The sequence below is a fragment of the Phytophthora ramorum genome (assembly GCF_020800215.1).
Source record: "Phytophthora ramorum isolate Pr-102 chromosome Unknown Phyram_PR-102_s0003, whole genome shotgun sequence".
Classification (NCBI taxonomy): Eukaryota; Oomycota; class Peronosporomycetes; order Peronosporales; family Peronosporaceae; genus Phytophthora; species Phytophthora ramorum.
The window spans coordinates 4,774,192-4,793,218 of record NW_027150649.1 but is presented as its reverse complement, the minus strand read 5'-3'; the positions used below and the strand labels follow the sequence as shown (position 1 = coordinate 4,793,218).

The 19,027-nt window shown below is 59.3% G+C and overlaps 6 protein-coding genes across 9 annotated transcripts; 3 read left to right on the top strand and 3 right to left on the bottom strand.

Annotated features, from left to right (window-relative positions):
* Positions 1-625: 625 nt before the first annotated feature.
* Positions 626-3,423, top strand: KRP23_4546 (the record flags this gene model as incomplete). Of its 2 annotated transcripts, none has more annotated exons than XM_067889516.1 (2): positions 626-1,612; positions 1,696-3,423. In XM_067889516.1, 2 exons carry the CDS (start codon positions 626-628, stop codon positions 3,421-3,423), a joined length of 2,715 nt encoding a protein of 904 aa, XP_067748670.1. The 2 variants fall into 2 exon arrangements, with proteins under 2 accessions (XP_067748670.1, XP_067748671.1); XM_067889517.1 differs by having other exon boundaries at positions 626-2,422; positions 2,508-2,510.
* Positions 3,424-3,721: 298 nt separating this feature from the next.
* KRP23_4545 (uncharacterized protein) lies at positions 3,722-4,039 on the bottom strand (the record flags this gene model as incomplete). The annotated part of the gene is made up of 1 exon (XM_067889515.1): positions 3,722-4,039. One exon carries the CDS (start codon positions 4,037-4,039, stop codon positions 3,722-3,724), a length of 318 nt encoding a protein of 105 aa, XP_067748669.1.
* A 3,807-nt stretch (positions 4,040-7,846) lies between these two features.
* Positions 7,847-8,404, bottom strand: KRP23_4544 (Bidirectional sugar transporter SWEET17; the record flags this gene model as incomplete). The annotated part of the gene is made up of 1 exon (XM_067889513.1): positions 7,847-8,404. The coding sequence occupies one exon, from the start codon at positions 8,402-8,404 to the stop codon at positions 7,847-7,849; it is 558 nt and encodes a 185-aa protein (XP_067748668.1).
* A 1,937-nt stretch (positions 8,405-10,341) lies between these two features.
* Positions 10,342-12,077, top strand: KRP23_4543 (Bidirectional sugar transporter SWEET14; the record flags this gene model as incomplete). The annotated part of the gene is made up of 2 exons (XM_067889512.1): positions 10,342-10,586; positions 11,657-12,077. 2 exons carry the CDS (start codon positions 10,342-10,344, stop codon positions 12,075-12,077), a joined length of 666 nt encoding a protein of 221 aa, XP_067748667.1.
* A 350-nt stretch (positions 12,078-12,427) lies between these two features.
* On the bottom strand, positions 12,428-14,672 carry KRP23_4542 (Serine/threonine-protein phosphatase 6 regulatory ankyrin repeat subunit B; the record flags this gene model as incomplete). Of its 2 annotated transcripts, none has more annotated exons than XM_067889511.1 (11): positions 12,428-12,514; positions 12,583-12,690; positions 12,764-12,862; positions 12,935-13,051; positions 13,125-13,436; positions 13,516-13,617; positions 13,717-13,914; positions 13,996-14,109; positions 14,186-14,293; positions 14,377-14,481; positions 14,553-14,672. In XM_067889511.1, 11 exons carry the CDS (start codon positions 14,670-14,672, stop codon positions 12,428-12,430), a joined length of 1,470 nt encoding a protein of 489 aa, XP_067748666.1. The 2 variants fall into 2 exon arrangements, with proteins under 2 accessions (XP_067748666.1, XP_067748665.1); XM_067889510.1 differs by having other exon boundaries at positions 12,583-12,687.
* A 1,994-nt stretch (positions 14,673-16,666) lies between these two features.
* On the top strand, positions 16,667-18,913 carry KRP23_4541 (Serine/threonine-protein phosphatase 6 regulatory ankyrin repeat subunit B; the record flags this gene model as incomplete). Of its 2 annotated transcripts, none has more annotated exons than XM_067889508.1 (11): positions 16,667-16,786; positions 16,858-16,962; positions 17,046-17,153; positions 17,230-17,343; positions 17,425-17,622; positions 17,722-17,823; positions 17,903-18,214; positions 18,288-18,404; positions 18,477-18,575; positions 18,654-18,758; positions 18,827-18,913. In XM_067889508.1, 11 exons carry the CDS (start codon positions 16,667-16,669, stop codon positions 18,911-18,913), a joined length of 1,467 nt encoding a protein of 488 aa, XP_067748663.1. The 2 variants fall into 2 exon arrangements, with proteins under 2 accessions (XP_067748663.1, XP_067748664.1); XM_067889509.1 differs by having other exon boundaries at positions 18,651-18,758.
* Between the last annotated feature and the right edge of the window lie 114 nt (positions 18,914-19,027).

Here is a 19,027-nt window from a genome sequence, read left to right as displayed (position 1 = left end):
ATTGCCGGTGTAGCAGACAATCGCAGGCGCCATTTCCGGCACAATTGCAATGCCGCCGCCCGCTTCTTTCTGTTCGAAGCGCACCCGACAGCGGCGACAAGCTCATCGATGCAGGGGATGCCATAGGGAGCACTGATGCCACGAGGAATGCTGTGTACAGTTGAGAGAGATAGTTAACGAGAGCGAGCGAGTTGCGGTGTATTACCCGTCGTCTCATGCATTTCGCTCGCTACGACAGCGCCGCCATTGCATTGCGAGAGATTCCGAGCGATCGCAGCAATGCAGGCCTGTCAGGAGAGTTGCCCCGTGAAGCCGTCACTCACACCTGTCTCAACCTGATCTCGCCGCGCTGAGCAGCGCCGCCGTCCGCGTCTGCTTCGGCGCTCGCAGCGCCTCTGCACCCCTGAAGCCGGCCCGCCTGGTCTCTGTTGAAGAGATCGACCAATTCAGGCGAACTTCACCTGGACCAGCATGGATCCGCTGTATCCGCCATGGAGCGTGCTTGGGGCGCGGCAACGCAGTGCAGTGCTGCACGGCGTCTGCCATCGGGGTTGCCTATTGCAGAGGACACTTCCCATTTTCCTCCGTCGGAGAGAGCTTGGACCGACAGCTTGACAGGTACCGGATGAAGGTGAGCAGGACGCTCCTGGCCGCGGCATTGGCCGTTGCGGCCGTCGCCTCGGCCGACACAGACGTCTCGGTATGTAGGGACGCCACCTACACGATCGCGGACTCACGCGGCGCCATTTGCTCAGGAGCAGGCAGCGCCCCTGCCGGCACCTCCTGCCCGCTCAAGGGCGACGTGGCCACGGCCGACTGCCACTCATACCTGCCGTCGTATGACGGATCGCAGTGCACAGCGCAAGAGGACGCCGAGTGCACCATCGTGAACGGCGACACGTGGGGCTGCGTGTTCCCGTCCGTGGGCTGCACCGGTAGCTCTTCGACACCGTGTCCCGTGACGAGTCTGCCGGACACCAACGCGACCACCCCATGCCCGGTCACCAGCCTGCCCGACACGAACGAGACGACGACCCCGTGTCCTGTTACGTCGCTCCCTGACACGGAGACGACGACTCCGTGTCCGGTGACTTCCCTGCCGGACACCGAGACGACGACTCCATGCCCTGTTACGTCGCTCCCGGACACAGAGACCAGTACTCCTTGCCCAGTGACTTCTCTTCCGGACACAGAGACCAGTACTCCTTGCCCGGTCACCTCACTCCCTGACGCTGAAGCCACGACGCCGTGCCCTGTTACGTCGCTCCCGGACACCGAGACGACGACTCCGTGTCCAGTGACATCCCTGCCGGACACCGAGACGACAACGCCTTGCCCGGTCACGTCGCTTCCAGACACGGAAACCACGACGCCATGCCCAGTGACGTCGTTGCCGGATACAGGTGCTTCGGAGAGGTCAGCGACGACTCCTTGCCCGGTAACTTCGCTCCCCGACACGGTGGCATCTACGGCCGGATCAACGGAATCGACGGCTACGCCATGCCCGGTGACCTCGTTACCGGACACTGCGACCACGACGCCGTGCCCTGTTACCTCACTCCCGGAAACGACCGATGCTCCTGCTTCAACCACGTCAACGACCCCGTGCCCTGTGACTTCTTTGCCGGACACCACTGACGCCCCTACGTCGACTACGGCTGCCACACCGTGCCCAGTCACTTCGCTCCCTGACAGTACGGACGCTCCCACGACATCGACGCCAGTTGCGACGACGCCATGCCCGGTGACTTCGCTTCCCGACACGACCGACGCGCCTACCTCGACACCTGCTGTGACGACGCCATGCCCGGTGACGTCGTTGCCGGATACAGGCGCTTCGGAGAGGTCAGCGACGACTCCTTGCCCGGTGACTTCGCTTCCCGACACGACCGACGCACCTACCTCGACGCCTTCGTCTACGACGCCATGCCCGGTGACTTCGCTTCCCGACACGACCGACGCACCTACCTCGACGCCTTCGTCTACGACGCCATGCCCGGTGACTTCGCTTCCCGACACGACCGACGCGCCTATCCCGACGCCGGTTGCAACGACGCCGTGCCCTGTGACCTCCCTGCCGGACACCACGGCTCCGGCGACGACCACTCCTTGTCCGGTGACTTCTCTTCCGGACAACACGGCTCCGGCGACGACCACTCCTTGTCCGGTGACCTCCCTGCCGGACACCACGGCTCCGGCGACGACCACTCCTTGTCCGGTGACTTCACTTCCGGACACCACGGCTCCGGCAGTAACGACGCCTTGCCCTGTGACCTCCCTGCCGGACACCACGGCTCCGGCGACGACCACTCCTTGTCCGGTGACTTCGCTTCCGGATACCACGGCTCCGGCGACGACCACTCCTTGCCCTGTGACCTCCCTGCCGGACACCACGGCTCCAGCGACGACCACTCCTTGTCCGGTGACCTCCCTGCCGGACACCACGGCTCCGGCGACGACCACTCCTTGTCCGGTGACTTCTCTTCCGGACACCACGGCTCCGGCAGTAACGACGCCTTGCCCTGTGACCTCCCTGCCGGACACCACGGCTCCGGCAGTAACGACGCCTTGCCCTGTGACCTCCCTGCCGGACACCACGGCTCCAGTGACGACCACTCCTTGTCCGGTGACCTCCCTGCCGGACACCACGGCTCCTGCGACGACCACTCCTTGTCCCGTGACCTCCCTGCCGGACACCACGGCTCCGGCGACGACCACTCCTTGTCCGGTGACTTCACTTCCGGACACCACGGCTCCGGCGACGACCACTCCTTGTCCGGTGACTTCACTTCCGGACACCACGGCTCCGGCAGTAACGACGCCTTGCCCTGTGACCTCCCTGCCGGACACCACGGCTCCGGCGACGACCACTCCTTGTCCGGTGACTTCACTTCCGGACACCACGGCTCCGGCAGTAACGACGCCTTGCCCTGTGACCTCCCTGCCGGACACCACGGCTCCGGCGACGACCACTCCTTGTCCGGTGACTTCGCTTCCGGACACCACGGCTCCGGCGACGACCACTCCTTGTCCGGTGACTTCTCTTCCGGACACCACGGCTCCGGCAGTAACGACGCCTTGCCCTGTGACCTCCCTGCCGGACACCACGGCTCCGGCAGTAACGACGCCTTGCCCTGTGACCTCCCTGCCGGACACCACGGCTCCAGTGACGACCACTCCTTGTCCGGTGACTTCGCTTCCGGATACCACGGCTCCGGCGACGACCACTCCTTGCCCTGTGACCTCCCTGCCGGACACCACGGCTCCGGCAGTAACGACGCCTTGCCCTGTGACCTCCCTGCCGGACACCACGGCTCCAGTGACGACCACTCCTTGTCCGGTGACTGCGCTTCCCGACACGACCGACGCGCCTACCTCGATGCCTGCTGTGACGACACCATGCCCGGTGACTTCGCTTCCTGACACAACTGATGCGCCAGCCACAAAGACTCCGGCAGTGACTACAGCGTCCCCTGCGACGACAGCTCCGACATTGGCGCCAACCCCTGCAACCCCTGCAACTCCAACTCCTACGCCGACGTCCACTTCCGCCAGCAACCCGTTCTGCAGCAGGTTCGAGAGCAAGTTCTTCTGTAACGCTATGTTCTTGTCGTGCTCGTGGGACTCGAGCACGAGTTTGTGTCTAGGCAAGTAACCATTATCAATTCGTAGTCTAGCGGCTGACAAACAATGAAGCGTCCATTTTGATCATTATCTTTATCTAGTTGGCAGCAGCCACCGGCAGTGGGTTCTTCTCGTGCACGTCGACGACCGAGTGGTACGTGTGCGGGACGAACGAGTTGAGGCTGCCGTACGAGCCCGCAGAACCCATGACCTTGGTGGCGTTTTCCAGCGCAGCCGCCGCCGCCTGGATCTGCGCCTCCTCTTGACGAGACTCGTCGGTGTTGCAGTAGGTAAAATAGAGCGCCACCTGCGCGGCGCTGAGCACGGACCCGATGGCATTGGGCGTGAGCACGTAGTAGTCTTCTTCTGTGACGCCGAAGGCCACCCACAGCAGTCCGTTGATGAGGTTCACCATGCACAGCGAGATCGGCAGCGACGCTGCGGACTTGGTCTGCACCACCCGTTTCATCGTGTCCAGAGGCGACGCGTAGAGGCAAATGTTAACCGAGATGCACATGAGCGCCAAGGTGGTGACTACCTGCTCTCGCGACTGGTTCGTGAGCCCGTGGACGCCCACGATCACGTAGAGCATGCAGAGCGCCATGACGGAGCCTGCCTTGACCAGGAGGCGCCGCACCGCTGGTCGGTCCGGACTCCACCGGTAGTAGACGGCGATGAAGCCCGCGCACGTGCATTGGCCCATGGAGCACGTGGCGAACAGCGGGAAGAGCTGCCCCACGAGGAAGCCGTACATGGTCCAGAGGAACGAGTTGCAGAAGAGCATGACGACCGGCAGCACCGTGAGAGGACCCGGCGTGCGCTGGCGATTGATGCGCGCGAATTCCGGCCACGGCGATACGTTGAGCAGCACGGACGAGCACGTGGTGAGCACCCGCAGGGACTCGAGCAGGACCGTCATGGCGGGCAGGAAGTGGCGTGGGAAGGCGACGGCGAGATCGAAACTGAGCAAATCGGGACCAGGCAACGGTTTTCGGCAGCCGCGATGCGTCGAGCAATGGAGACTTTGGTAAGGCAGAGACGGTGCTTTGCAAGGAGAGACTCGTTGCAGGCTTTGCTGGCGAGGAGAGGAAGGTATCTACAGTCGCGAAATTTCCCACCAGTCGACAGTTGGGCAAGTACGTGGCGAGCGTAACGGATGAATCTCCAGCGCAGGGCTGGCGGCTAGTGCCGCATTTGGAGCGAGTCGAAGACGCCGCCGATGCATTCGCGCCGCATGTCGAAGTTGCTCGCGTGGTTGCAGTTGCTGTCGCGCTTTTTGATGCGTGGAGGCGGTTGAACACAAGTGTAGCACCGGGCGCCTGCATGGCGCGAGCAAGAGTTCATGGGCAGCAGGTCGATGCTATCTGTGCAATCGAGATGTATTTACTAGGATTAATCCACTCTGTCTATGATCTACTTGTTCACTTTGGGAGCGCGGCCGTCGCGGGCGAGCTCAGAGCCTCGTACTCGAGGCTCATCTCTACAGGAATGGAGACGTCATCGCGTACGTCGGCTGAGTGCTCGCCTTTGGCGGCATCGGGCGAACCCTCGTGCTGCGTCGGCGCCCCAACACGTCCTGGACGGTAGACGAGATATAGCACCACTTGGATGCCGCAAAGTAAAGTCCCGATCGCGTTCGGGACGAGCACAAACATGTCGTCCACCACCACGGCGAAGATGACCCATAGCACGGCGTTCACGAGGAAGACGCCACTGATCGAAATGGGCATCGACGACGCATTCTTGGTCTGCACCACCCTCTTCATCGTTTCCAGCGGCGAGGCGTAGAGCACCAAATTGAAGGCGATGGCGATGAATCCGAGCGTCTTCTCTACGGCCGCCTCCGACTGATCGGTGACGCCGTTCGTAGCAATGATGTAGTAGAGCGTGCTGGTCGCTAGCAAGGCAAATGCGATGGCGCAGACCTTAACGACGTACAGTCGGTCCTTCGTCCAGCGGAAGTAGATGGAGATGAAGACGCTCGACGTGGTGATGCCGAAGACAGTCACCGCGAAGAGCGGGAAGATGTTGTTCACCAGGTACGAGTACAGAACCCACATGTAGCAGTTTGCGAACAGCATGACGACCGGCAGGACCGAGACTTCGCCCGTGTGGCGGTTCTTGTGGATGCGCCAGAAATCGGGGAGCGGGGCGATGCCCACCAGTATAGCGGTAGTGGTGGTGAGCACGCGGAGCACGAGCAGGAGCGTCGACATGGCTGCACTGAGTAGGCGCAGCACCCTTCGTAGCGAGTCTGTGGTACGTTCACAAGTGAAGTAAAAGACACTCCGGTCGGAAGTGCGGCGAACCGCACGAGGGTCTCGCAAGCCAACGACTGCACACGATTCATTTGATCTTCGTTAGGCTATGCCCGTTTGCACCAGAAGACGGGAAGGCACGCGAGCTGGTTGCCGGAGCATCGGTCAAGCGGCTTCGACCGACCATACTGCAACTCTGCGCCGCCTTTGCGCCGAGCACTTCAACTCGCTCGGTTAATCACAAACGAATGGCTCGAAGCGCACAGCCATCTCTATGAATCGGTTGCCAAGTCTGAAAGCCGCAAATATGTGCACAAGTCCACCGCAGCCTAGAAGTCCGTGTCTTCGGCAATCCACTAAAGCGTTTAGCCCGCGGCTTTAATCCCAAACTGCTTCAAGCGGGAGTGGGGCGAACACACAAACAAGGTCGGCTTCCTGCTGCCGCGCCATCCGTTCTCGATGACTAACGCTCATCTACTCGTGATCTAATTCAGCGTGGTTGAAGCAGCAACAGAGAAGCTGGCTCGGACATCAAATGCAGAGCAGAAGGCAAGTGAACTGCTGTCTACATGCACTTCATTCTTGGACGCCGAAAAAAGCTCGCCTCGCTGCGATGTCCGACAGGCAGTCGAATCGTGCATTCTAGTTTTTTTTATTAGTCATAGTGGATAGCGGTAAATATGCCCAAAAGCTCGCGTGATGGCGAAAGCTTGTTCAGTGATCAGTACGACAAAGTTATCTCGGAAGAGGGGCCACCGGCGCACTCAGAAGTTCGTAGTCCAGCGGGTTCTTGAACCAGCGCACAAGGTGGTCCCTGAACGTTTGCGGTCCTTCCGACAGCTTGCTTTTCGTGAAATGAGTCGACTCGTCTGCAGTCTCGCAGCGAGTCGGGCGATACTTGATGTACAGCGCCACCTGAGCCGAGCAGAGGAGCATACCAAGCAAGTTTGGCACCATCACGAACACGTCGCCGACGGTGATGGCGTAGATCACCCATAGAGCGGCGTTTCCGAGGAAAACGACGCTGATAGCAATGGGCAACGAGGACGCGTCCTTGGTCTGAATCACCTTCTTCATGCCCGCGAGCGGCGACGCATACAACGCGATGTTGATGGTCACAGCGATGAAGCCGAATGTGGAGGCCACTTGATCGTGGGTCTGGTTCGTCGCCCCGTAGCTCCCGAGGATCAAGTAAAGAGTGCCGGCTGCGAGAACGCACGCTGCACGGGTCCAGAGCGTGTGGATGGACGGTCGGTCGGCGCTCCAGCGGTAGTAAATGGAGCTGAAGACGATGGACGTAGCCATCCCGTACATGTTGCAGATCAAGACGGGGAAGATGTTGTTGGTCGAGTAGCCGTAGATTGCCCACATGAAGCTGTTGCAGAAGAGCAGCGTGATCGGCAGGATCGACACTTCGCCGGTAGAGTGCGTCTTGTGGATCCGCCAGAAATCCGGCAGCGGCGAGATCCCCACCATGAGAGCTGCGACGGTCGTGAGCACTCGCAGTGCACCGAGGATGGCTGCCATCTTGCAGCAAAGTCGAGACTTGAGTTGTCGTCAATGTAGAGCCAGAGAGTTGGCAAGAGTTGTGTCGGACAGCCAGCAATACTGGAAATGACGAGGACTGCATTCCGATCAAAGCGAAGGATGGCCCAGACGCCGAGGTAAGACGAAGCTCGAAATATACGGCATGCTTATTTTGGCCATGGCAAGATTCCGTTGACCAGCGAAACTTTTCCTGATCTGCGTTTGCCGTTCGGATGCAGTGGTGGGTCGTGGACGAAGACGACAGCCAAATTCAGGAACGAACACACACCAGGTTCTTATCGCACGCTGTGAGTGGCAATGAAGCAGCCATCCTGGACAAAACGAACGTTTTTAATCATGGACGACTGAGATCTCTCGTCTAACGGCAGCGCGTAAGATGAAATGCGGTTCGTGGTAAGTCTATTACAATGGCAGCTCTAAGCTGTTTGGGGCGTTGCTACGGCTCTGTAGGATTTGGAGCGCGCGAACTCGATGGCCACAGCGTCAGCGCAAGTAGTGGCCGCTAGTACCATCTCGCTCTTGGCTCTCGAAAGAGGGTCCATCTTGACGATATCTTGGACCATTTCGGGCGTCTGCACCTCTGCGACCACCTCGATCATGTCCGCCTCGTCGATCTCTTGCTTCTTGGGCCGGTACTTCATCCCCAAGCTCACTTGGACGACGCACATTGCCACGCCCAGCGAGTTGGGGGTCAACACGAACATATCGTGGCTGAGGATCGCGTAGATGCACCACAACGCTCCGTTGAAGAGATTGACGACGCACATTGTCATCGGTAGCGAAGCCGACGATTTCGTACGGATCACCAGCTTCATGGTCTGCAGTGGGGCTGCGTACAGGCAGATATTCACTGCAACTGCACAATAGCCGAGGATTTCCTGCAACTGAGACGTCGATACCGGGATGGCTGCTGACTTGGCGAGAACTGTGAAAGTTACCACTACCAGAAGCCCCAGGCCAGTACACGCCGCCATCTTGTTCAACGTGGGTCGATCTGTTGACCAGCGGTAGAAAATCGAGGAGAAGGTGACTGTCGTGATGGTGCCGAAAATGTTGATGGACATGACGGGGAAGTAGCTGCCGCTGATGAAGCCGTAGAGCCCCCACAGCATACAGTTGCAGCAGAGCATGAGAACAGGCAAAATGCGGACCTCGCCAGTGTTTTTCTGTGCGTGAATCCGTCGGAAGTCTGGATATGGAGACAGACACAGCGCTACAGCCGACATCGTCGCGAGGACATTGACGATGGAGAGGGCGAGCATTTAGCTGTCCGTCTGCGGGCTGTGCAGCAGTTGGCTATTCGCAGTCGGGATGGGAAGTGCTCCGAGAGAGAGGAGGTGTGCAGGCTTGTTGGTGGTCAACCTGCTTCGGCTCTGATGGCTTTCCCTGGAGGCTGAATTACCTCGCAACGCTTTTGGACGCGTTGAGACGATGTGATCAGCGGACAACTTGGCGTACTGCACCGTCCCGTTCCGATGCTTGCATGCTTGAGGGATGGAAAGCATTCACCTGGCTGCAGTCAAGTTTTGTTTGTCTGGATTAGAAAGCGATGCTTTCACTTCCCGAAACGGATGCACGGTCGCATCGATGCTGATCCCGTGTACACACCACCGCAGCCAGTCGAGCGCATGAGACCGTGCAAGCCGAACACAAAGATGTGAAAGGCGGGGGTGGAAGTTATCTTCGGGTGGTCGAATCGTGGCTGAAGTGGTGTTGGTAATGCAAAATTTCGCTGCGGACAGGCACACATGATATAGCGATGGATGATGACAACCAGAGCCAAGCTCCAGTGCAAGGCTGGAACGAAGCACGCGCAGTGAAAACATTTTTTCGGATCGACTAGCTATTTCGGCTGGCAACGGCGAAATTATTTTCAAGAGATCGCGGTTTCAAGGTGAAGCAACCCGCCAAGTGAACAACTATGCGAGATTGAAAGCTGTGTTTTGCTCTCCTGCATCCTCTGTCAAAGGTCCACTTTCGGCCTACTCGTCATCAAAGAAATGTTTCCGGGCGGGGTAACATCTGCTGCATGTCGTTGACGTTGTACGTCACCTTGCCTGCAATGCCAAACACGCACTCAGGTTTTTCCCATTGAGTTGCGCGCAAAAGTGTGTGAGGGCCGGATCAATTTGGCCAGAAGTGTACCGGTACATAGTGAAACGCATATGTTTTGGTGTTATAATATGCCAACATTTTAGGAATGCTCCGCTACGGTCCTCTGAGGGATATGCAGCGGTCCGTTACAAATGTAACGGCTGGACGACGTCGGACGAATCCGTCCTCCTGGCCATTCCTGCATCTTCCGTCCGCCATGACGCTGGCCTTCGACCTGCTGCGTGTGCTGGCCACGTGCTCGTCCGTGGTGCTGTACGTGTCTCCGTGGCCAGAGTTCCGCCGCATCCATCGCCGCCGCTCGCCGGGGGATGTCTCGCTGCTGCCTGTGGTCATGCTCTTCTGCAACGCCTTCATGTGGAGCGTCTACGGCTGCGTGGCAGACAGCATCTTCCCGCTCGTGGTGGTCAACGCCTTCGGAGTCGTCGCGAGCCTCGTTTTCTCAGCCGTTTACATCCGCTGGAGCGACGAGCAGCAACGGCAGTACGCGCGTCAGCTCTGGCTCGGCGCCGGCTCGGCCCTGTTGCTGGCCACCGCCTACGCCGTTGTCGGCGTGTACGGCGCCACTGGCCAGCAGCCAGCCGACGTGGCCGCCACGCTCGGCTTCGTGTGCGTAACGGCCAACCTCTGCCTGTTCGCGTCTCCGCTGGAGACCATGGGCCAGGTCGTCCGCTCCAAGTCGGCGGCCTCGCTGCCCATCGCGCTATGCGTGGCCAACCTCGTGTCGGGCGCGCTCTGGTCCACGCTGGCCATCGCCCAGCGCGACATGTTCGTGCTTGCCCCCAACGCGCTAGGCACCATGCTGAGCATCCTGCAGGTGGCGCTCTACGTCGCGTACCCGCCGCCGCCCGAGACGGAACTGGGACACGAGCGCGCGCGGCCGCTGCCGGTCCTCACGTCCGCGTCCAAGGCCGACGAGCTGAGCATCAAGATGGCCATGCAAGGACCCGAGTTCCTCCCGCAGGCGACCTCCCTCACGCCGCTCGTGCGCGGGGAAGCCAGGCCGCTGCTGGCCCAGAGCTACGGCGTCAAGGTCACATCCGCGTGAGTTGGCTTGGACCAGTTCTCGAGAGAAGAGCAGGCAGCCTAGTAACACCAAACGAGAGATTCCGTCCTGCGTCAACCTCTTGGCCTCGTACCAGTCCAAGTTCAAGACCGCAGACGACTAGACGAGATGCTGGTCAGAGTCGCCGGTTGCACAATTGGACTCAGGAGTTGCGCCCTTGGCTGAAAAATCTACCAGCTCGCCACCTTCCGGACGCCGAGTGCAAGTGCGCAGGGGCCCGAAGACGTGACTAAGCTGAAGGGTGAATCCGAAGCACATCGACGACCTGCTCCTGCACGTGTATCGCGTTGTCGCGACTCAACTTCAAGCGATACATGTACAGTCGAGTCTCGCAAGCACACTCAACCGCTTCCGGCTGTCCTCATCGTCCCAGACGCCAACGTCACTCACGCGCCAAAGTTTGCTCGACGGAGATGGTTTCACCGATGCTCGCGTCACCCTCCACGCACGACTGATGTCCGGGCCCCAGCCAGGCCAATCGGGAAGCTGGCGAGACAGCGAAGGCCGTTGCCGCCTGCAGCCAGCGCTGTAGGCGATAGTAGCGTCACGAGCCGAGGAGAGTCGCCAGAGAGATGAGCGAACCACTGGCCCTGGCCCGCTCGCGATACTCGGCGACGTCGCTTCGAGGCTGCAGCAAGTGATCGCCGTCCTGCTGCAGCCTCAGAGCATTTTCCGCGTCCTTCCTCGCAGCCGCCGCCACGATGCTGGCGCTCGACGTCGTCAACATCGCGGCCACCGTCACGACCATCGTCCTGCTCTTCTCGCCCTCCCCGGACTTCCGGCGGATCCGCGCGCAGAAGTCCACGGGCGAAGTCCGCATCCTGCCCGTGCTCATGCTCGGCGTCAACTGCTACACGTGGGCCGTCTACGGCTTCCTCAACGAAACCTACTTCCCCGTCATGTCCATCAACGCGCTCGGCGCAGTCACGTCGCTGGGCTTTTCCGTGGTCTTCTACCGCTGGAGCTCCGACCGCGCCTCGCTGCACAAGACGGGGGCGGCCGTCGCCCTGTGGGTCGCTCTCGTGCTGCTCTTTGTGGTGCTCTGCAGGACGGACGTCATCTCGCTCGCGGCCGACGTCCAGGAGAAGATCGTGGGCTACGTGGCCGTGGCCATCAACGTGTGCCTCTACGCGTCGCCCCTGCAGACCATGACACTCGTCCTGCGCACCAAGTCGGCGGCCTCGCTCCCGGCCACCATGTGCTGCGTCAACCTCGTGAACGGCTCGCTCTGGGTGCTCTACGGCATCCTGGCCGACGACATGTTCGTGCTGAGCCCCAACGCCTTGGGCGTGGCGCTAAGCGCCGTCCAAGTGGCGCTGTGCGTCAAGTTCCGACACAGCGGCCGCGTGGAGGCGCAGGACGACGTCGTGGACACCAAGTGCGAGGCTCTCATCTTGTCGCCGGTGGATGGCGTGGCCCTCGACGTGGTCAAGTCCCCAGTCTATGAGCCCGTGCGGTCCCCGGTTTGAACCCATCTTTGACCGTCGACAAGAATCCACAACCGAAGCCAATGACTGGTAACGTCGAGATGACCGACCGTGTACCAGAGAGGAAGACCATCCAGTGCGCTCCTCCCCAAACGGGTAAACTGCAAGGAGAGAGAGAGGGACCAGCTGCAGAGCTAAAAGCTGTAGCTGTCGCCCCAAAACAAGCCTTACCTGTAATACAAGCTTCTACCTCAACGTTACCAAGACAAGACACTTCCAGGTAAGAAGATGTAGATTATGCTGGTGCCTTAACCTCCCTACGTACGTTGTTCTTTGTCCGCCTTCTTCACGTGAAGCACCAAGGGCGTTATACATACAGGCAGAGCTGCCATTCACAAATTCAGCGAGTCCGTGAGCAGCTTCTGCGTCACCAGGTTGACCTCGCATCGCAGCATCCACGGCTTGAAGACGGCTAGGGCCTGCACAAGTGATGAGGCACAGGTTATCTGAAGTCGGCCAGACACTGCGGAGATTAGTTGGGCCGTACCTGCTCCACGTCCACTGCCTGCGGAGAGAAGAGGACGAGCAACGCTAGCAGAAGCGCCTCGTGTGTGTATCCCTGCCACGTGAGGGGTAGGATGACATGGCAGAGCTGCTACATCACACGGCCAAGGCCGCCACGTTCATTCAGAGAGAGCAATTCCAGACCAGCAAGCACAACGTCGCACCTTGTGACGGATAGACCCCGAGTTCGCAAGGTCCACGATCAGCTTGGACGCGTCAGAAGGCGCCACGCGCAGTAGCCAAGACGCCAACAGGGGTGCGATCTGAAGGTAGGCATTCAATAAATGTTAGGTTGACGTTGAGGCGAACGCAGAGAGCAGATCTGTAGCTCGTACCGAGTCGCGGCTTTGCTGAGAGGGGAAGTCGAACTTGGCGCTGTGGCGAATCAGCACCTCCATGATCTCCAAATTCGCTGGCATTTTCACATCGACGAATACTGGGAAGCGAGAGCTCTAGGCAGGGAGCGCAGCACTGTCAGTGAGAACAGATCACTCCTTTTCATCCACAGCACAGCATAAAGCGCACCTGGTCTCCTTGCAGAAAGCTGAAGCTGTTGTTGCAATTCTGGAGGACGTCCATCTTGATGCAGGGATGTGTCAGCGTGGCAGCGTCATCCGAAGCCTCGCTGGCATCCACGCTCTCGCTCTCGCCCTCGCTTGGACTGCTCTGGCCGAGCAGCATTTCCAGGATCTCAGGTCGACCACGGGCGCAGGCCACTTGCACAGCCGTTTTGCCTTCCGGGTCCGTCCAGTCCGTCGGAATGCCGCGCTTGAGGAGAAAGAGGGCACACGACGGAGCGTCGTACTCGGTAGCGATGTGAAGTAGACGGCCTCCGAGCTAATCGACTCGCAATAAACAACACCAACGGAAGGAAAGTTAGCTTGCACCGCACCGCAGTGCCACCCGCGGGTCATACCTCCGCGCCGTCAGCATCGGTCATCTTGTCTTGCACGCGGTCGTACAGCGTCTCGAGTATCCCCGAATACTCGTGTCGCACTGCCATGACAAGGGTTTTGTCCTGCTCAAAATCACCAGCACAACGTCAGGGCGATTTCCACTGCTCCCCTCCGCAACTTCCCCAAAGGATCCGTCGAGGAAATGAGAACGATGACTCTACCCCGACAGTGTTCACTAGACCCGGACAATTCTCCACCAGCACGTTGACGATGTCCACGAACCCGTGCTCGCCAGCGATGTCCATGGCGCTGCGTCCGTTGCTGTCCTGGGCGTTGGCGTCTGCGCCGTGGGCCAGCAGCTTCTCCACGTGCTTGGTGAGGCCGTACTCTGCGGCGTTGAGCAGCGCCGTGTCTCCGGACTGCGACATCAACATCCACAACCAGAGGTTAGAGCCGTAGGATGTGGAGGGTACTGGTGACGCCTTCAGCCAATACGACACCTCGTTGGGCTGGTCCACGCAGGCGTTGTGGTCCAGCAGCAGGTCCAGCACACTGGTGTCGATGTCGCGATACGTGGATCGGTCGCGGACCTGTCGGCGCGTGGCGATGGCCATCTATGATCAGAGCAGCAGCAGCAGCAGATTGAGACGAACCCTGTGGCAGTACGTCTGTATAGCGGCAGCAGCCTACCGCGACAGGCGACTGGGCGTCGATGCAGCGCGAACGCAGCAGCAGCGTCGGCCTCATTTTCTGCAGACAGACGCGCATGACGTCGATCTGCAGCGCCGTCATGCCCGTCTGAGTGCATTGGACAAGCACCAAGTGGTATACCGACGTTAGAGAGGCCTCGGGTCTCCACTGAGGTCCCTCTCTACCCCTACCTGATCCTGCATCTCAATTTCCGCACCGTGGTCGATGAGGAACTCGACGGCTGCGCGGTGGCCTCTCCAGACGGCCAAGTGCAGCGCTGTGGACTCCTTGAACGTCTTTTGCAACGACAGACACGTCGTTAGTCTCCACTGGCGTGCAGCCAACTAGCCCCCCTCGCTATCCGAACCTGGTGGGGGAGTCGCGTATTGAGCAGAGACGCGTCGGCTGCCAGCAGCGACTGCAGCGCGTGGACGTCGCCCGCTTCCGCCGCATCCATCCACGCCTGCTGCTCGGGCGAGTTCTGCATGGCGTCCGTCGCTGGCGACTCGTTACGTTACGTTGCGAAAGTTCGCGAATGACGAAAGTGCGGCGGCCACCCAGAGGAGTCGAGGGAGGGAAGAAGCCATCGAAGACCGAGCGCCGACCGTCCATCTCCGCCGGCGACCGTGCGCAAATGTGGAAAAGTGCGTGTCGAATGGGCTGCTGCTGCTGCTGCTGCTGCTTGGTCCTCGCGGCGCTGCTCGATGTCGGGGCTGGAGAACAGAGTTGTCGCTGTCACTTTGCTCTTGATCACCGTAGGACCACCGCTACAGAGTTCGTTCGGGTTAAGGGCGACTGGTAGGATCCATAAGTAAATCCGAGGCTAAAATGAGTTTTGTACGACGAAGTGCAAGGTATGGCGTATAAAATACTGACTGCTGGACTGCTGCAGTTCTAACTTGCCATATGCATCCGATGATGAACGGCCCGATCACGAAACAGAAACGACCATCTTTGGCGAGCCTACTTCTGCTGGGAAGGTAGACTGCCAGTGAGAGTGTGTGAGAGGCTTTATTAGATACTATAATCACTGCCTATACATGTAGCTGCCAAGACGCCTGCGACTTGAGCATATTCGACATGATCCTCAACGAGCCGTTCAACGGTGGGGAATTCAACGAGAGTCTGTGACTAAAGGTGGATCTGAGAGTCTCAGGGAGGCGCTGGAAGCTTACGACCACCTGGCTACAATATCTGTAGAAGATCCGCACGTCGATGATTCAAAGCAGCAAAGAGGATCTTGCTTCCTGTCCCCTGTGTGTGTGGTCAGAGCGAGACCCCGCCAGCTGCGCTAAATACCCATGCATATACCCTCGAGCTGCATTGACTCTCTCAACGCTTGAGCCAAGCCGGGGCGGGCCACTGTAACGGCCCCCAGTGCCGTAGTAAGTGCAGTCCAACCTCGTAGCAGTCCCGATACGGCGTTTTGGCCACGAGGACATTGCGAGGACATACAAGTCGGGCCCGAGGCTCAGAAAAACGAGGTTTAGGCCGCCTGAGTCAGTGGTCGTTGGCCATTGCAGCATCTCGCACTAGCTGCTTGCTTGCAACCTCAGCGGCCGCGTGCCGGAGGGCCTATCTCCAACAAGACTCTACTCCAACAAGGAAACGTCTTCATCCCCGCCATAAGCAGAAGTCACACGCGCTGAACTCCTCGCTTTCGGTTTTGCCATTGCCCACAAGGTGACTGGTGCCCAGCTAATCCCGAGATCTCGGCGCTGGCGTGCTCGGCGCCCTCCGCGCCAGGAACGGCATGCTACCCCGCCCCCAAATACTTTCACAAAACTATTACATAATATACCGGATCTTCTTGCTTGAAGTGGAGTGAAGTAGAAAAGGTGGTCGTAATCGTCCATCCACTGCATTTCTCTTTTATGACTAACGAGTCATAGCGCAGGTTTACAACTTCAACGTGCGCCGAACTCTGCTTGAGCTGCTTGTAGCTGAGGGTGCAAGAAGCCTCTCACACACTCTCACTGGCAGTCTACCTTCCCAGCAGAAGTAGGCTCGCCAAAGATGGTCGTTTCTGTTTCGTGATCGGGCCGTTCATCATCGGATGCATATGGCAAGTTAGAACTGCAGCAGTCCAGCAGTCAGTATTTTATACGCCATACCTTGCACTTCGTCGTACAAAACTCATTTTAGCCTCGGATTTACTTATGGATCCTACCAGTCGCCCTTAACCCGAACGAACTCTGTAGCGGTGGTCCTACGGTGATCAAGAGCAAAGTGACAGCGACAACTCTGTTCTCCAGCCCCGACATCGAGCAGCGCCGCGAGGACCAAGCAGCAGCAGCAGCAGCAGCAGCCCATTCGACACGCACTTTTCCACATTTGCGCACGGTCGCCGGCGGAGATGGACGGTCGGCGCTCGGTCTTCGATGGCTTCTTCCCTCCCTCGACTCCTCTGGGTGGCCGCCGCACTTTCGTCATTCGCGAACTTTCGCAACGTAACGTAACGAGTCGCCAGCGACGGACGCCATGCAGAACTCGCCCGAGCAGCAGGCGTGGATGGATGCGGCGGAAGCGGGCGACGTCCACGCGCTGCAGTCGCTGCTGGCAGCCGACGCGTCTCTGCTCAATACGCGACTCCCCCACCAGGTTCGGATAGCGAGGGGGGCTAGTTGGCTGCACGCCAGTGGAGACTAACGACGTGTCTGTCGTTGCAAAAGACGTTCAAGGAGTCCACAGCGCTGCACTTGGCCGTCTGGAGAGGCCACCGCGCAGCCGTCGAGTTCCTCATCGACCACGGTGCGGAAATTGAGATGCAGGATCAGGTAGGGGTAGAGAGGGACCTCAGTGGAGACCCGAGGCCTCTCTAACGTCGGTATACCACTTGGTGCTTGTCCAATGCACTCAGACGGGCATGACGGCGCTGCAGATCGACGTCATGCGCGTCTGTCTGCAGAAAATGAGGCCGACGCTGCTGCTGCGTTCGCGCTGCATCGACGCCCAGTCGCCTGTCGCGGTAGGCTGCTGCCGCTATACAGACGTACTGCCACAGGGTTCGTCTCAATCTGCTGCTGCTGCTGCTCTGATCATAGATGGCCATCGCCACGCGCCGACAGGTCCGCGACCGATCCACGTATCGCGACATCGACACCAGTGTGCTGGACCTGCTGCTGGACCACAACGCCTGCGTGGACCAGCCCAACGAGGTGTCGTATTGGCTGAAGGCGTCACCAGTACCCTCCACATCCTACGGCTCTAACCTCTGGTTGTGGATGTTGATGTCGCAGTCCGGAGACACGGCGCTGCTCAACGCCGCAGAGTACGGCCTCACCAAGCACGTGGAGAAGCTGCTGGCCCACGGCGCAGACGCCAACGCCCAGGACAGCAACGGACGCAGCGCCATGGACATCGCTGGCGAGCACGGGTTCGTGGACATCGTCAACGTGCTGGTGGAGAATTGTCCGGGTCTAGTGAACACTGTCGGGGTAGAGTCATCGTTCTCATTTCCTCGACGGATCCTTTGGGGAAGTTGCGGAGGGGAGCAGTGGAAATCGCCCTGACGTTGTGCTGGTGATTTTGAGCAGGACAAAACCCTTGTCATGGCAGTGCGACACGAGTATTCGGGGATACTCGAGACGCTGTACGACCGCGTGCAAGACAAGATGACCGATGCTGACGGCGCGGAGGTATGACCCGCGGGTGGCACTGCGGTGCGGTGCAAGCTAACTTTCCTTCCGTTGGTGTTGTTTATTGCGAGTCGATTAGCTCGGAGGCCGTCTACTTCACATCGCTACCGAGTACGACGCTCCGTCGTGTGCCCTCTTTCTCCTCAAGCGCGGCATTCCGACGGACTGGACGGACCCGGAAGGCAAAACGGCTGTGCAAGTGGCCTGCGCCCGTGGTCGACCTGAGATCCTGGAAATGCTGCTCGGCCAGAGCAGTCCAAGCGAGGGCGAGAGCGAGAGCGTGGATGCCAGCGAGGCTTCGGATGACGCTGCCACGCTGACACATCCCTGCATCAAGATGGACGTCCTCCAGAATTGCAACAACAGCTTCAGCTTTCTGCAAGGAGACCAGGTGCGCTTTATGCTGTGCTGTGGATGAAAAGGAGTGATCTGTTCTCACTGACAGTGCTGCGCTCCCTGCCTAGAGCTCTCGCTTCCCAGTATTCGTCGATGTGAAAATGCCAGCGAATTTGGAGATCATGGAGGTGCTGATTCGCCACAGCGCCAAGTTCGACTTCCCCTCTCAGCAAAGCCGCGACTCGGTACGAGCTACAGATCTGCTCTCTGCGTTCGCCTCAACGTCAACCTAACATTTATTGAATGCCTACCTTCAGATCGCACCCCTGTTGGCGTCTTGGCTACTGCGCGTGGCGCCTTCTGACGCGTCCAAGCTGATCGTGGACCTTGCGAACTCGGGGTCTATCCGTCACAAGGTGCGACGTTGTGCTTGCTGGTCTGGAATTGCTCTCTCTCTGAATGAACGTGGCGGCCTTGGCCGTGTGATGTAGCAGCTCTGCCATGTCATCCTACCCCTCACGTGGCAGGGATACACACACGAGGCGCTTCTGCTAGCGTTGCTCGTCCTCTTCTCTCCGCAGGCAGTGGACGTGGAGCAGGTACGGCCCAACTAATCTCCGCAGTGTCTGGCCGACTTCAGATAACCTGTGCCTCATCACTTGTGCAGGCCCTAGCCGTCTTCAAGCCGTGGATGCTGCGATGCGAGGTCAACCTGGTGACGCAGAAGCTGCTCACGGACTCGCTGAATTTGTGAATGGCAGCTCTGCCTGTATGTATAACGCCCTTGGTGCTTCACGTGAAGAAGGCGGACAAAGAACAACGTACGTAGGGAGGTTAAGGCACCAGCATAATCTACATCTTCTTACCT